Raw genomic sequence first — 17,500 nt, 5'->3', positions numbered from 1 at the left:
AGTTTATTTTATAAAGACTTGTGGTTTATTTTCTTCTTACTGGTGTTCCAGGAAGACCTCTCTGTCCCGGGAAACCTCGGATCCCAGCAGGACCGGGCTTTCCAGAAGGACCCTGAGGACCGGGGTCACCCTGATGAGGGAATAAAGATGATATTAAAGCTCTAAAAGTTTCATATTCACTTCACAGGAGCAGATTTCACAGAGGAACTGACTGGTGGATATTTTAACCTTTTATTCTTTGATTAATAATAATAATAATAATAATAATGGATTTTTTTTTTTTTTTACCTTTCCACCCTCTTTACCCGCCGCTCCAGGAAGACCATGTTCTCCAGGGGGTCCTGGGGATCCGGGGTGTCCTCTTTCACCCACAGGCCCGGTTTCTCCTGTAGGACCCTTCCACAGAACACACACTGCTATTATACACTCATTATTATTATTATTATTATTATTATTATTATTATTATTAATAGAAAAATATTAACCTTAATATTAATTATTTATAAATAATTGTGTATTCTATATCTGCAATATTTAACAATTAATACATTTAAGAAAATTAAGCAATAAAACACTCTGCTATTTATACAATATAGCAAATTTTATAAATGTATTAATATAAAAGACACTATGTTCCAATATTTCTTCTATATTTTTTAATGTAGTTTCCCATTTTTAAAAAATTATTTATTTTCCAAGCACTGGATTGCAGAAAGAAGGAAATAAAAATGAGTGTTGTTATATAAGCGTATTTTACTTGAGTGTACATAACAGGCAGGTAAAGCTGTCGTTGCCGTGGTTACCTGTGGACCGACGACTCCTCCGGGACCAGGGGGGCCCGTCTTTCCTTGGAAACCCTTTTAGTCCAAATAAATTCAGATATTAAATTAAATTTCATGCCAATAAACACAAACAAGACAACAAATCACGACGGAGTCCTGAGTTAATTTTTAATATTCAGCTCAAACACGTCAAACAGCGATGAAACTAAACATGACTCGGTGAAACGCAGGTGAACAGGAACAGCTTCATTCTGTACACAAGACTGAGGACAAAAACTGATGTTTATATAAAACTATGCAGTTAAACCGTGGACTCGATCTGACAGGAAACGGATCACGGTGATGAAACTGGTGTAAATTAGTGCCGTAACTTCATTTAGATTTGTGTTAAAGTGAACGGTGACGTACGGTTTCTCCTCTCTGTCCTGGGTGTCCCGGCAGTCCATCTTTACCAGGTGGTCCCTGTGAACACACACACACACAGGGATAAGCATAAACATTAACTAGCGCCTGCTTCACACCGAGTATGAGTGAGAGAGTTCACATCTTCTCTAACGTTTACTCCGTTAACCACACTGGCGATTTTACTTGTTCTTTTTATTTCTTCTTCATCACTGGAGTTAAATTCAGCTTGCTAATGAACTAGCATGCTAACAAGCTAGTTTTGCTAATCGATAAAATGTAAAGACAATAATAATAAAACTTCTTGATGTGATTCTCGGCAATTATTAAGGGTTAAATTCTTTTGATCCTCTGTGTACAGAATTATAACAGTTTGTTAGCTTGCTAGCTAAATGACTAGCATGCTAATTTGCTCGCATAGTGATATGCAATTCTAAATGTTTTAGTTTACTTACAGGTGGACCTTTAGGTCCCAGAAACCCAACAGGCCCCTGCGGCCCTTGAGGTCCCTGAAAAAAAGGGGGAAAAAAGGCACAAAATTAACAGTGATAAATGCAATGAAATGACGATGGAGAGAGTAAAAGCTGCAGTGATAGTGAACGTGCTCACTCTTTCTCCAGGACCTCCAGCAGGACCATCGTGTCCCGAAGTTCCCTGTGACGGAGAATAAAGTCAGAGAATCGTACACAAAGTCATTCCAGTAAATCAGTTCTGAGAGTTCGGGGAACATTCTGACCTTCGCTCCTGGTTTTCCTGTCGGTCCTCTCGCACCTCGGCTACCACGAGGACCCTGAAACACACAATCACCAGCATTAGAGTTAGAGAGTTAGCTGCAATCAAAGCCATAGAATTCAAGATGTTCTGTGTTTGCGTACCGTCGGACCGCGCTGTCCTCTCGGCCCTGCTTTACCAGCGAGTCCCTGCAGAGAAGAAAACACTCCATTAGGATCGGGACGAAGCCCAAAGATCTCCGACAAGCTTCATCCAGACTGAGCAGCTTCCCTTTATACATTCATTTATAAATCTGTAAAGTTTCACATCTCAGTGTCGTTTACACAGAAATTACATCCAACGTTAAATAAACAGCTGGAGCACGAAGAAGAATGAAGAAATAAAATTAAAATATAAACATGTTGACAAATTCATTAAACAGATCCATTATATGCTAAAGTATAACTCTGTAACTAAATTTTATTTTTAATTTCATTTTATCATCATCCAGGAATGAGTGCAGTTTTTTTTGTCAGCAGATAATTAATAATAATAATAATAATAATAATAATCTTTATCATTAAATCACAATAATACAGAACTCAAAATTCTGTTTAATATTTATCCTCTGACCTTCCAGTGTCATGTGACCATCCATTTGCACTTTCCATTTTATTCGATTTTATTTATTTGTTTGTTTGTTTTAGGGGATTGATCTGTTTTGACTTAAAACCAAAACACACTACCTGCTTCAGTTTTCTGTTCACTTGCACATCCTTATACACCCTTTCACACTTTTCTCTCTCATTTTTTTTACCTTCCTGTGTTTGGATTTTACTGGAGTGAGCATCGACCCCCCTCCATCCCGTCACCCCCTTATTCCTGTATTCACTAACCCTAACCCTAACCCTATTCCTGTGTATTTTATTTTAAAACCTGAACTGTCTAATTTCTGTTCTGATGTTTTGTGAACGTTGATCAGACGTACCCTTGCTCCTTTCTCTCCGTTGGCTCCAGAAGAACCGGTGAAACCAGCAGAACCCTACAGAGCGACAGAGATTTCACTGACGTTAAGGGAGACACTGATGTTACGTTAGCGATGGTGTTCAGGCGGCCGACAGAGTGAACAGGTTCGGTTTGGGACTCTGATGATGCTCAGGTGTTCGTGATGGTTTTACCTTTGGACCTTGTCGTCCAGGATATCCAGGTAATCCAGGAACTCCCAGTTTACCCTACACACACACACACACACACACACACACACACACACACAGTAAGCTTGTGTAATTACAGAAACACACTTGTTTACGGAGATAAATGCTTACCTTTTCTCCAGCCAGTCCCATGGCTCCAGCTTCTCCAGTTGGTCCAGATTTTCCCTTCGGTCCCTCTGGTCCGTCTTCTCCTCTCGGGCCGATTATTCCAGACTCTCCCTGAAAATATTAAAGAAATAAAATCAATCATTTCTCTTATAACTCTTCTTCCTGGTTTGAGCAGCACTGAGATACCGAGGTCATGTGATCAGCAGCTCCGTCAGTTACACAGAGGGATTGTGGGATTGCATGCTCTACTGCAAGCCTTTAATTTGCACGCAATCGTGTTGTGTGTCGAACGTGACGTCTGCGTTTTACTGGCAGGAATTTAAAGTCCTGATGTCGTGTTTGTGACGTGAACAGTCGAGTCCCATCAGTCCGAGACAGATACGTGGAGCTCTGATTCCTGCACGTTTGTAGTGTTGTTATTACACCACATGCGGTAAACACAACGAACAACATGGCCGTGATCTACAGGTCTACACGTCTCTGTCGCCCTCTAGTGGCTGCAGGATGAAACACCAGCTTTAAACTCCCGTCTCCTTTTCAAGGCTTCACTTTATGTCACAGTCGCTCGAGAAGAAAATCACTGCATGATACAGAGATACTCAGTATTTCTTACATTATGAACATGAACACACACACACACACACACACACACACACACACACACACACACACACACACACGTGCTTTTCACGTGGACAGTTGAGGAGTGTGACACGTACAGTATCTGAACAAATCCCACAAACAGTCAATAAAACACAAGGACTGAATTTCTGTACTTTATAACGATAACTTGAGGCAGCGTGTTTAGAAATTCCTGCATGTATCTCAAATATAAAACTATTCAACGATAGTAAACATGAATAATATTTATTTATTTTAAAAAAGTGTCTGTGTTGTGAGGTACTTTATACACAGACCATTACTCACCTTGTCCCCTTTGAGTCCCATATCACCTTTAAACCCTGGGAAACCATCTTCACCCTGCAAAGTGCAGATTTACACCAGGTATTTATACTGAAGGAAAATTTTAATCCTGATTTTTCACAAATTTCACTCATCATTTACCACCAAGAGTTTTATTTCCTCAGACACACAGTAGCTCCACACTCAAAAGACTGAACACGAACAGCGTCCTTTCACACTCAAACACCACAGCGCCATTTTAACATAAAAGAAATAAAGTAATAATGAAAAAACCCAACATATAAAGCAAAAATTCTGATTAATGTTCTTTATTTCTGTAATCTTCAAAATGAATTCAGCAAATTTTCACTTTGCACCTGCAAGTGCAAAACAGCTGACAATGCTGACATCTAGTGGTGATAAATGGTAATATAATAATAATAATAAAACTAACTGTAATAGTTTAATAAATTACATAGCCATATTATGAAAAGTTTAATACTGTTAATAAATAAATGTGTCAATAAAATTATCAAAAATTGTAATTAATTTCTGAACAGAATATACAGCAAGAAAAAACCTCACTTTATAATCTTATTTACAATTTTTTTTAATGTAGCACTCATGGCATTATTTATGAAGAATATTTTCAGTTAAAATGTGACCGCATATGAGGGAAACAGTGCCACCTGGTGGTCATGAGCTTTTATCACCAAACACTCGCATGATAAAGAATTACATTTCAGTAATAAAGTTCATGCTTTTAACAGCAGAGTGAAATAAGAGCTGATTTAGAGTCAGGGGTCAAACTGCAAAACAAACATCATTAACTAATTATTAATCTGACTGACGATATGGATGAGAAATAAATTCTTTTAGCTTTCATAAACTTCTCACTTCGCTTAGCTCGCCATCACCAGCACTCTGCAGTTATCAGATTTAGTGCAGCATAAACGGATCTTCTTCTTTCGTATGAGACATCACACAACGCCGTGCAGTGTAAACAGATTAAATAAAGAACGTAGTAAAATATTAGAAGCTGAAGAACACTGACCTTCTCTCCTTTACCACCTTTTAACCCACGAACTCCTTCAGCTCCCTAAACAACAACAAACACAGATAGAACGGACACATTTGTATACTTTACTCATCTTTATCTTTGACTCTTTGTCTGTTATCATTTTTATCAGCAGTTTTTTGTAATTACTCTCTAATTTAGCAAAACTATAATATAAAATAACAGTCTGTAATAAATATAATGATGAACAATGATACGTTACTTTGACTCCTCGTGGTCCGGGGTAGCCGATAGAGCCCCGAGGTCCGGGATGACCCTAAAGCGTATAATATATAATAATTTTATAATTCATCTTTAATCGTAATGCAGTGTATGAAAGTGCAGTGTGTGTTTAATTCAGTGTTTATAAGAGAATCAGAGAAAACACTCACGACAGATCCTTTCTCTCCGGCCGGGCCCTCTTTCCCAGGATGACCCTGTTACAGAAAACAGTCAATAAACACCATCAGCGTCTGTCTGTCTGTACACACACACACACACACACACACACAGAGAGAGAGACAGAGAGAGAGATGCAGACAGACAGAGAGAGAGACACACACAGACAGAGAGAGAGAGAGAGAGAGAGAGAGAGAGAGAGAGAGAGAGAGAGAGACGTACAGGAGGACCATCAGCTCCAGCTAAACCCTGCAGTCCCTGTTTCCCAGCAGGACCCTGAACACAGACACACAGTGAGACGCCAAGAACAACAACATCAGAGTTCATGTGATATAAATTATAATAAACAATCTTTAGTCCAAATGTCTCTTTGCTCCTATTAATATGAAATATTGTTGGTCATGTGATCAGTAACTGGTTAGAAACAGTGATGTCACAGTTTTACTGACATTTCATTGGTCAAGTTGTTATTCCTTCTCCTACAAAATTCATTAATCAAATCAATAAACCACACAAACATCTGCACATGAAGCTGTGTGTGTGTGTGTGTGTGTGTGTGTGTGTGTGTGTCCCCGTCTGTTATTAGACAACCTCTGACCCTGTAAATGAACCAACAGACTCTCTCTCTCTCTCTCTCTCTCTCTCTCTCTCTCACACACCAAACACTCACTTTTTCTCCAGGAGGTCCAATTGGGCCCTGAGGTCCTGATAAACCCTGAAACACAGCAGTGACGCTCATCATCATTACACACTCACTGATTTACACACATTATTATTATTATTATTATTATTATTATTATTAATTATACTGTGCAGATCATCAAACCTGGGTTTTTTATTTTTGGTCACATGATGTGTTTGACACTTTCTCAATGTGACCCAGGCCACGCCCAATCCTCACATAAACAGAACTCGCTGAAATCACCTGAAACTATTTTACTGAAAGCAGAGTCGAGTCGTTACACAGACGAGTGTTTACTCAGCACGAGGAGACGACACTCAGGAACTTATTGCTCCAGAGGAGGACAATGCTGCTGTTGTCATAGCAACAGTTACTGAGCATCAAGATCAGTAACAAAACACCAAACCTCAAATTAGACCGACATAAAAGTGGTGTGACCTCTGACCTGCTCAGACCGAGGTCACACTGGACATCTGTCTTACATCTCAACTCTCTCTCTCTCTCTCTCTCTCTCCATTAAATATACACTCGTATATTTAGAGAGAAGGAGAAAGAGAGAAAGAGAGAGACGGAGAGAGAGAGAGAGAGAGAAGGAGGGGGAGACAGAGAGATAGAGAGAGAGAGAGGGAGAAGGAGGGGGGAGAGAGAGAGAGGGAGAAGGAGAGAGAGAGAGGGAGAGGGAGAAAGAGAGAGAGAGAGGGAGAAGGAGAGAGAGAGGGAGAAGGAAAGAGAGGGAGAAGGAGAGAGAGGGAGAGGGAGAGAGAAGGAAAGAGAGGGAGAAGGAGAGAGAGGGAGAGAGAGAGGAAGAAAGAGAGAGAGAGAGAGAGAGAGAGGGCAAGACGGAGAAGGGGGAGAGAGAGAGAGAGAGAGAGAGAGAGAGAGAGAGAGAGAGAGACGGTTGTACCTGTGGACCAGGGAGTCCCTGCTGACCGGGTGGTCCTGTCTCACCTGGTGGTCCCTGAGGGAAAGAAAGAAAAAGAGAAGGAAAGAAAAATGGATAAAGACCTTTGAGCCTTCATCACTTAACATTAATAAATTAGTCATTAACACTAATAGCACTGCTGCGCTTTACTGCACACGATAACAGGACGTGACATCATTTACAGGAAGTACATTTACTGAGCTCGAACTCAGACAGCTGAGCAGCAGCTTCTGTTCGGTTCCGTTCTGTTCCTGTGTAAACTCCTCCCCTTTCTCTGACACGCTTTGTGTGTGTGTGTGTGTGTGTGTGTGTTATGCTGCTAAGAAGAAACCTTTATTCGTCACATGCACACTTCAAGCACAGTGAAATTCATCCTCTGCATTTAACCCATCTGAAGCAGTGAACACACACACACACACACACACACACACACACACACCAGAGCAGTGGGCAGCCACACCAGAGCGCCCGGGGAGCAGTCAGGGGTTCAGTACCTCGCTCAAGGGCACCTCAGCCCAAGGCCGCCCCACGTCAACCTAACCTGCATGTCTTTGGACTGTGGGGGAAACCGGAGCACCCGGAGGAAACCCACGCGGACACGGGGAGAACATGCAAACTCCACACAGAAAGGCCCTCGCCGGCCACGGGGCTCGAACCCGGACCTTCTTGCTGTGAGGCGACAGCGCTAACCACTACACCACCGTGCCGTTCCGGGTTAAAGGTCAAACCAAGCTGGGAGACGGTGAGAGAGCACTGAGTGAGCCATCAAACGACTTCAGACTGCTGCATTTCAGAAAGGTCAGAGGGTCAAAAGTCAGATAATCCGATCAGGACCGTGTCAGTGAGTAACTGTCACTCAGCAGTCAGGACCGTCTGTGAGAACTCTGCAAACAGTTTTCCTGAAAAAGTCATGCTGAGAATTTTATTTCTCGTTTCTCCAGAACGTGTGCTGATGACAGCCGTGACAGAGGAGACACGCAGGGCGGAGCCACCGGGTTTTAACACACTCTCTCACACACACACACACACACACACACACACACACACACACACACCAGGACCATCGCTCACGGCCGTGTGTTTCACACCACACACTCCCTCACACACACACACACACACACACACACACACACACACACACACACACACACACACACACACACACACCAGGACCATTGCTCACGGCCGTGTGTTTCACACCACACACTCCCTCACACACACACTAGAACCATTGCTCACAGCTGTGTGTTTCACACACACACACACACACACACACACACACACACACACACACACACACACACACACACACACACACACAAGCACACTGTTTCCTCCGGGTCACGTGATTAGGAGCTGCTTTTAATTCTCACGTCCTAAACACACCCGGATTAAACCTGAAAGCAGTGCAGCGTCACACAGCTCGGTGTTTCTGCCTCAGTGTGTGCAGAGTTCAGAGTTTCCCACAGCCTGAGAGTAAACCTGATAAAACACACACACACTTACAACATTCTGCTGAAAACCAAATAATACCTCAGCATCACTGAACAATAAATCAGAAACAGGAACTCTTCTTCAAAAAGAGAGAAAACTCGTGTCTGAAAAGTGAGACTGTCTCACCAGGTTCCCTTTTGGACCGGGTGGCCCGTCCAGCCCAGAGAGACCCTGTGTGTGCACAAGAGAGAAGACGAGTGAAGGTGTGCTTTCTGCAAAAACTACAGACTGTAGAGAACGTAGAGAACGTAGAGAACGGAGAGGAAGTAGAGAACATACACGTTGACCGTTAGGACCTGGAGATCCTCGTGGGCCGAGTAAACCTCTAGGACCCTGAAAAAATACAAAAAAGACAAATATGACCAATCTAATCACACACTGTAGGGCACAACAGATCAGTGTGTGGACGGACAGACAGATGGATAGACAGATGGATCAGTAAATGTGTTTAAGATGAAGAAACTTACACTTTCTCCCTGCAGTCCTCTCAGGCCGATCTGTCCGTCCTCACCCTGACACACACACACACACACACACACACACACACACACACACACACACACACACTTAGTACTAGGCAACACTCACACACTGCCTCATCAAATTTCATCACAATATAATACTTACTGTACAAACAAACAAACAAACAAACAAACAAACAAACAAACAGATGTATGATATTTGAACTCTTCCTCACCCTTGGTCCATCATCTCCAGGAGGTCCTGGGGGTCCAGTTGGGCCGGACTCACCCTGACAGAGATTATTATTATTATTATTATTATTATTATTATTATTATAGTTATATTATAGTTTGCGACTCACCCTGTGCCCTTTCTCTCCAGGTAAACCCGGAAGGCCATCGAAACCTCGATCTCCCTGTAAAATCACACACACAGCTCAGTGTTGAGAGAATGGTCTCACAGATTACTGTGTTAATGATGTGAAGATGTGATGAAGTGAATGAATTAATGAATAAATAAGCGTGCCTTTCCTCCCGTTTCTCCTGGTATTCCTCTCGCTCCATCAGATCCTGGACGACCCTGAAAATTCATTCATTGAATAATTATTTACTTCAGTAAGTCAGGAAGGCGCAGAATCATCTCAACACCATTAAAGTGTAAAACGAGCAGCTGATGGACAAACTGGTGATCTACAAAAGCGTGAACTTTATCACTGGCTCATTATCACAAGCGTCATGTAAAACACACCACTCCTCATCAGTGTCACCGCAGTGGAGTGAGCCAGCAGCACCAAGTTCCTGGGGGTGCAGATCACAGACAGTCTGACTCGGCCCCTCAACACCACCTCTCTTGTGAAGAGAGCTCAGAAACGCCTGCACTTTCTGCGCCGGATGAGAAGAACATAACAAACCCCCCCACCACCACCACCACTTTCTGTAGGAGCACTATAGAGAGCGCACTGACCAGCTGCAGTCTGGTTTGGGGACTGCACAGCCTCAGACTGGGAGATCGTGTGAAGAGTGGTGAGGACAGCGGAAAGATCATCGGGACGTCTCTGCCTTCCATCCGAGACACTGCAGTCCCACGCTGTCTGATCAGGACTCAGAACATTATAAAAGACCACACCCATCCACATCACAGACTCTTCTCCCTGCGGCCCTCTAGCAAGAGATCCCGCAGTATCCGGAGCACAACAACCAGGTTCTGTAACAGCTTCTTCCCCCAAGCCATCAGACTCCTGAACTCTAAATAATCCCCTCCCGTATATATCTGGACTCGAACCTCACTATCTGGACTCGGTGCAATATCCTACACGCTGCTATAAATCCTTTCTTGTGAAATATATTTAATATATATTTAATATATGTAATATGGTTAGTATATTTTATTCAAGGGTGTTATTTTTTACATTTAAAGTATCTAATTGTAAAATTTGATATACTGTTTACCAGACTATGTGCAATAATTATATGCGGCAGTTATACTGACGTAAGCCAGTGGAATGAAATTTTGTTCAAATGTGCATTCTGAATGTATAGGTGAATGACATTAAAGTTATCTATCTATCTATCTATCTATCTATCTATCTATCTATCTATCTATCTATCTATCTATCTATCTATCTATCTTAGTGCAGCATTTGATACCATTGACATTTGATACCATTGATCATTCCATTCTTCTGGATAGACTAGAAAATGTTGTGGGAGTTAAGGGAACGGCCCTCTCCTGGCTCAGCTCTTATTTAACTGATCGCTATCAGTATGTTGATATAAATGGTGATATTTCTAGACATACTGAGGTCAAGTTTGGTGTTCCACAAGGTTCTGTCTTGGGTCCACTGCTTTTTTCTCTATATATTTTCCCTCTGGGTGATATTATTCGTAAACATTGTATTAGTTTCCACTGTTATGCTGATGATGCACAGTTGTATGTCTCTGCAAAACCTGATGAGAGACACCAGCTTAATAGAATTGAATTGACCACATACAGCTAGAAGTAAGTTTTCTGATTCCACAGTGACTCTGGATGGCCTTTCTGTTTCTTCACGTGCAGCAGTAAAAGACCTCGGAGTGATTATTGACCCCAGTCTTTCATTCGAAACTCACATTGATAACATCACCCAGATAGCTTTCTTTCATCTCAGAAATATTGCTAAGATAAGAAATTTAATGTCACTACATGATGCAGAAAAACTAGTCCATGCTTTCGTTCCCTCCAGGTTGGATTATTGTAATGCCTTACTGTCTGGATGTTCCAATAAGTGCATAAACAAGCTCCAGTTAGTTCAAAATGCAGCAGCAAGAGTCCTTACTAGAACTAGAAAATATGACCCCATCACCCCTGTCTTATCCACACTGCATTGGCTCCCAATCAAATTTCATATTGATTATAAAATACTACTATTGACCTTTAAAGCACTGAATGGTCTCGCACCACAGTACCTGAGCGAACTTCTGCTCCCCTATGACCCGCCACGCCTACTTAGATCAAAAGGTGCAGGCTATCTGCTGGTACCTCGTATAGTGAAGGCTACATCAGGGGGCGGAGCCTTTTCTTACAAAGCCCCACAGTTATGGAACAGCCTTCCAAGTAATGTTCGGGAATCAGACACAGTCTCAGTGTTTAAGTCTCGGCTGAAAACAGATCTGTTTAGTCAAGCCTTTTGTTAATGGTGTTTATGAGGTAAAGGAGTAGATCTGGAGGATCCTCAGACAGAGTGTTTTGGTAAACAGGGATGTATGGATGCTGTCAGTCCCCACTCGCTTGCTCACTCGAGTTTGTTGACGGTGTAGTGGCTGCTGCTTTATGTCCCGGGGCCCCTCATGCCTGTGTTACCTTCTGTCTCTCCCCTTTTAGTTATGCTCTCATAGTTAGTTGCCGGAGTCCCTGCTTGTACTCAGTGCAATATGTATACTGTTCCTACTTATTCAGGTGACATTGGGCATACCTAACCACCTGTGTTTTCTCTCTCTCTCCCCCAGATCTGTCCCTCTGAGTTACAGGTCAATCCTGAGATCGAGATGCTGAACCTCTTCTGTCCCTCGGACCTGCCTGATCCATCCTGGTGCCCTGTGTCTGGTTGGAGTCTCATCGCATCGCTCCTGTGGAGGACGGCCCCATGAGGAGAGTTGAAAGTCACACCTGGAGGACGCTCTGGACTCTTACAGTAATGCTTTTATGGCTGAGGACTACAGTTGACTTGCTAACTTTAGGACTGCAGTTGTCATGAACAGTTTTGCACTCAAGTTTCCATCAATGAAGAGTTTATAACATCAATAAAACTGACTTCATGTTAAAACTGCTAATGTTATAGTCAGGCTGTCTGTTGTTGCCCAAATGAGGATGGGTTCCCTTTTGAGTCTGGTTCCTCTCGAGGTTTCTTCCTCATGTCGTCTGAGGGAGTTTTCCTTGCCACCGTCACCACAGGCTTCATCATTGGGGATAGATTAGGGATAAAATTAGCTCATGTTTTAAGTCATTCAAATTCTGTAAAGCTGCTTTGTGACAATCGTCTCATCTCGTCTCGTCTCATCTCGTCTTCTTCCGCTTATCCGGGGCCGGGTCGCGGAGGCAGCAGTCTGAGCATGGAAGCCCAAACTTCCCTTTCCCCAGACACCTCGGCCAGCTCCTCGGGAAAAACACCGAGGCGTTCCCAGGCCAGCCGAGAGACATAGTCCCTCCAGTGTGTCCTGGGTCTTCCCCGGGGCCTCCTCCCGGGGGGACATGCCTGGAACACCTCCCCAGGGAGGCGTTCAGGAGGCATCCGAAAGAGATGCCTGAGCCACCTCAGCTGATGCCTCTCGATGTGGAGGAGCAGCGGCTCTACTCCGAGCTCCTCCCGAGTGACTGTACAGGGGCCTCGACGACCTGATCCCCGGACACAGCGGCTAGCTGTTGGGACATGGAATGTCACTTCGTTTTGCGACAATGTTTATTGTTAAAAGCGCTATACAAATAAACTTGACTTGAAACTTGACTATCTAACATGCGAGTCAGGCTCCGGACCGGAGCTACAGAAAGTGTTCACACCATTATCAGGGGGCCGGCTGTGCTCTCTGGGTGGGAGGGGCATCTTTCCCATGTCAATCCCTGTGACACTAGCCAATTGTGGGCTTCTGTGAGCTTATGTATAAGGAAGAGGGCAGACAGCGTTTTCCTCTGAGTGTGTTACGTCACCCTGCAAGCAGCGGAATGAAAAGCTGTGATTGGCTTCAGGTGCCTCAGAGGAAGTATATGTTAGTCCCCACCCTCCCCCTCGCTAAGGGAGGGGCAGCTTTATTCTCTCCTGTCAATCAGACGAGGTGAGAAAATGATACAGAAACATTCGTCAGTGATAAATCCAGTCCACGGCATCATGCTGATGAAAATAAGAGAAACACAGAGGTGATGCGTTGAGTCTCTGTGGCAGAGGGACAAGAAAAAAAAAACCTTTCTCTAATCCTGCCTCATGTATGACGTCTTACAGATTTATGATTTCTGATGACCGCTCTCTGACTCTCTCACACCTCAAACTGAAATATTTAACTGAGTAAAGAACTGCCATCTTTTACTCACAAGTCGTTTAGACAAATCAGGATTATTCTGGCAAACAAACGTATTTAACAGTTCATGATGATTTCTGGCCCTTTTCACCATGATGCACTGTTATTTCAAATCATTTGTTTACCGACAACTGTTGAGTACGACAGTCGTATGAGAGACAGCGTTGGACAGATGCTTGTCCTGTGTGTGTCCCAGCCGGAAGTCCCCTTCCTGTTACACACTCAGAGCTAAACGCAGACCGACCGCTGTGCTGCTAATCACAGGGCTGTGAGGACGATGGAGCTGAGTTTAACACGCTGTAATGACATGTTGGAGTTTTTCTGTTCTTACCCTCTTCCCTGCCTTCCCCGGGGGCCCCCTGGGGCCCTGCAGTCCTCTTGGACCCTGAAAAACAAACACCATCCATTATTCACATCACATCTACTGCAGGAGCTCAGAAATAACAGCCTGCAGGGTGAGACGCATCACATTCACAAAGGAAACGATAATAACAGACTGATCACAGTGTCACTGCGTCCCATCACTGAGCTCAGCAGAAAGAAAACTAAAAGTCAATAAAACTGAGATAAAATTACTGATGTACGCAAATCTGGTAAATACAGGAACAAAGCATTACATCGCAAAATATAACAGACTTTCACAGACGGAGGAGTGTGTGTGTGTGTGTGTGTGTGTGTGTGTGTGTGTGTGTGTGTGTGTGTGTGTGTGAGTGAGAGAGAAAGAAAATCCAATCGAGTGGAAAGAATTCAATAAAAAACACCCACAACTCTAAAAGTTGGCCAAGCTGAGAGAAAAAAGATCCCGGCCCTGTAATATTCCACCAGTGAAAGTGTTGAGGCAGTAAAACGGCGCTGGTTCTTCTGTTCCACTGCACACAGAACCGCACCCAACCCTCACACACATCTCCTCATCACACACAGTTCACCAATCACAGCCCGAGCCTGATGGGTTTATTCAGGTCAGAATAAATGCCAGGAAGAAAACGGGGAATTAAAGGGAAATAAACGACCTAAAATTATTCCTGCAAATCTGCACAATACAGATGTGATGACATCACACAGCATTCTGTAAAAAAACCATCACATCTTATCGGTGATTAATCTGCTACGGAGACAGAGAGAACAAGTGTACATACACCATCAACATACACCATTTAGACCCGCCCACCTGACCTCAATACACAAAACCCTGCCCGCTTGACCTCACTACACACAAAACCTTGCCCACCCAACTTTACTGCACACATTAAGCCCCACCTACCTGACTTTACTGCATACGCAAAGCCCCACCCACCTGACTTTACGCCACACAAAGCCCCACCCACCTGACTTTACTCCACACAAAGCCCCACCCACCTGACTTTACTCCACACAAAGCCCCACCCACCTGACTTTACTCCACACAAAGCCCCACCCACCTGACTTTACTCCACACAAAGCCCTGCCCCTATTTTCTATTTAATCAGACTGTTAATGAAGGTGTTACTTACAGGCGGACCAGTATCTCCACCATCTCCTTTCAGACCAGTTGCTCCGGGACTACCCTGAAACACACACACACACACACACACACACACACACTTGACTGCACACCCTAATACACACCATGCAACTGTTTCTGTCGACATACAGTGCGGAAAAAACACACCACAGTGTGTGTTTGTGTGTGTGTGTGTGTGTGTGTGTGTGAGAGAGTCAGTCAGACACTCACCATAGCACCAGCTCTGCCAGCTAACCCCACAGGCCCGGGTGGACCCCTCATCGCCAGCTGTTGACACACACCAGCCAATCAGAATTCAGTAACAATTTGATTGGTGTGTACATCACGAATGGTGTTACACTAATGAGCACGAGAGAACATGGTGTTGAAGTGAACAGACTGGTGTGTAATGTGGTGTTGAAGTGAACAGGCTGGTGTGTAATGTGGTGTTGGAGTGAACAGACTGGTGTGTAATGTGGTGTTGAAGTGAACAGACTGGTGTGTAATGTGGTGTTGAAGTGAACAGACTGGTGTGTAATGTGGTGTTGAAGTGAACAGACTGGTGTGTAATGTGGTGTTGGAGTGAATCAGTGTTAAAGGAGAGGAACGTACCCGAGCCTGAGCCAGGATGGCCTGAGCCTGAGCTTCCTGTGCTGTCACTACTGGACCTTTAGAGGCCTCACCTCCTGCACGGAACTACACACACACACACACACACACACACACACACACACACACACACAGTCTTAACATGTTTAACTCCAAAGATAGACAGAATAAATGGAGAGAGACAGAGGGAGGTTTGGACTGATCATCCAAAATGCAGCAGGATGGCGAGATGGACAGAAAGCGAGAAGAATGGAGAGAGGGATGAAGAGACGGCTAGAAAAAGTGAGTTGAGATCAAATCAGAAGGAAAGGTGGACAGTGTGGGAAAGATATATTGATGGAGGGAGGGGCAGATAGACAGACGGATAGAAGAAGAGACAGAAGTGGGGGAGTATAGAGAGAGAGGAAAGATGGAGAAGTGCAAATATGAATGGAGGGATGGAGAGATGGAAGAAGTGAGGGTTACCGGCAGCATGAGCACAGTTCCTGAAGGTCCAGGAGCTCCATCAGCACCAGGGATACCAGGACGACCAGGAGGACCCTGAGAGAGAGAGGGAGGGAGGGAGAGAGAGTGAGTGAAAGAGTGTGTGTGTGTGTGTGTGTGTGTGTGTGTGTGTGTGTGTGTGTGTGTGTGTGTGTGTGTGTGTGTGAAACGCCGACAAAGTGGATAAAACTCATCCGCATCTTGAACGGAGTGTACTTTAAAAATGGATCTTTCACCATCATTAGACGGAACGGAAATCCATTAGGAGTACCATTCCTGAAATTCACAATCCGTTTACTGAAGAAAATGCCAACAATTAACACAAAACTACTCGAGGCCCAAACTACGGATTCCCTGGCTGGCTGGCTGGATTGAGGCGAAGCTGTGATTCTTGCGAGACGTGGTTCAGCCAGCGCTTGGAATTCCGCAGAATGGAAGACAAGGACAAAAGCAGGTGGGCAAACACAAACTGGCATACTTGGGGCAACATAGGAAGTCTAAAGCAATCCAAATTATCCTTAATAACAGCGCATACCCAAGTACACCAGCATGTACAAATAGTGTACAATCAGCGCAAAATTATTACATCGCAAAATGCGCGCCTGAAAGTCCTGACTTTACAGTAGATGTGCCTCCATGGTCAGAGTCTCTGACCCCGATAGAAGGCCACCAAATGAACACTTCATTGTTTACGGTCACCGAAGTAGAGAAAGTTATGAATAATCTCCCCAACAATAAGGCTTGTGGACTTGATGGGGTCACATACGAAACGCTGAAAGCAACCAAACAGGTGTCGTGTCCAGCTCTGACTAACATATTTAACACCTGTCTGAAAAATGGCAAAGTTCCGGAGTCGTGGAAGGGGGCCTTGATTCATCGTATCCCGAAAAAGGATAATATTCTTAACGACCCCTCAACCTGGAGAGACATCTCCTTGTTACCTACAGTTTTTAAATTGTTTATGAAGTGTCTGCTGTCTCGAATCCTTCCGTGGCTAGTAGAGACAGGGATACTTTCACCAATACAAAAAGCATACATTAACTGACAAGGAATGAATGAGCACGTCTTTTGTCTCAAAACAGGAATAGATGACTTCAAACACTCTTCAGCAAAGTTTTATACAGTCTTCCTAGATTTCCGTGACGCGTTTGGCACACTGCCCCATAATGTCATGTACCATGCACTAGAAGAAATAGGATTGCCACAGCTTTATACAGATATCATTAAAGATGTATATGCTAACTCCTT

General features: G+C 43.8%; 1 protein-coding gene across 1 annotated transcript in view; it reads right to left on the bottom strand.

Moving 5' to 3' along the window:
- The window catches only part of col11a1b (collagen, type XI, alpha 1b), a 141,821-nt gene that overhangs the window by 19,621 nt on the left and 104,700 nt on the right, over positions 1–17,500 (bottom strand). The window contains exons 9-37 of the mRNA XM_060905455.1: positions 16,235–16,309; positions 15,773–15,856; positions 15,392–15,448; positions 15,171–15,224; positions 14,012–14,065; positions 9,662–9,715; positions 9,498–9,551; positions 9,372–9,425; positions 9,142–9,186; positions 8,954–9,007; positions 8,801–8,845; positions 7,163–7,216; positions 6,247–6,291; positions 5,799–5,852; positions 5,570–5,614; positions 5,401–5,454; positions 5,175–5,219; positions 4,145–4,198; positions 3,221–3,328; positions 3,074–3,127; positions 2,884–2,937; positions 2,060–2,104; positions 1,921–1,974; positions 1,794–1,838; positions 1,640–1,693; positions 1,191–1,244; positions 804–857; positions 289–396; positions 41–130 (exon numbers count right to left, since the gene is read on the bottom strand). Of these exons, the coding sequence (XP_060761438.1) occupies positions 41–130; positions 289–396; positions 804–857; positions 1,191–1,244; positions 1,640–1,693; positions 1,794–1,838; positions 1,921–1,974; positions 2,060–2,104; positions 2,884–2,937; positions 3,074–3,127; positions 3,221–3,328; positions 4,145–4,198; positions 5,175–5,219; positions 5,401–5,454; positions 5,570–5,614; positions 5,799–5,852; positions 6,247–6,291; positions 7,163–7,216; positions 8,801–8,845; positions 8,954–9,007; positions 9,142–9,186; positions 9,372–9,425; positions 9,498–9,551; positions 9,662–9,715; positions 14,012–14,065; positions 15,171–15,224; positions 15,392–15,448; positions 15,773–15,856; positions 16,235–16,309 (1,701 nt within the window). The remainder of the gene's footprint in view (positions 1–40; positions 131–288; positions 397–803; positions 858–1,190; positions 1,245–1,639; positions 1,694–1,793; positions 1,839–1,920; positions 1,975–2,059; positions 2,105–2,883; positions 2,938–3,073; positions 3,128–3,220; positions 3,329–4,144; positions 4,199–5,174; positions 5,220–5,400; positions 5,455–5,569; positions 5,615–5,798; positions 5,853–6,246; positions 6,292–7,162; positions 7,217–8,800; positions 8,846–8,953; positions 9,008–9,141; positions 9,187–9,371; positions 9,426–9,497; positions 9,552–9,661; positions 9,716–14,011; positions 14,066–15,170; positions 15,225–15,391; positions 15,449–15,772; positions 15,857–16,234; positions 16,310–17,500) is intronic.

Source organism: Neoarius graeffei, chromosome 23 (assembly GCF_027579695.1).
Source record: "Neoarius graeffei isolate fNeoGra1 chromosome 23, fNeoGra1.pri, whole genome shotgun sequence".
In the NCBI taxonomy this organism is placed as follows: domain Eukaryota; kingdom Metazoa; phylum Chordata; class Actinopteri; order Siluriformes; family Ariidae; genus Neoarius; species Neoarius graeffei.
Note: the sequence above shows the minus strand (reverse complement) of the source record. Positions and strands in the feature narration are given on the sequence as shown.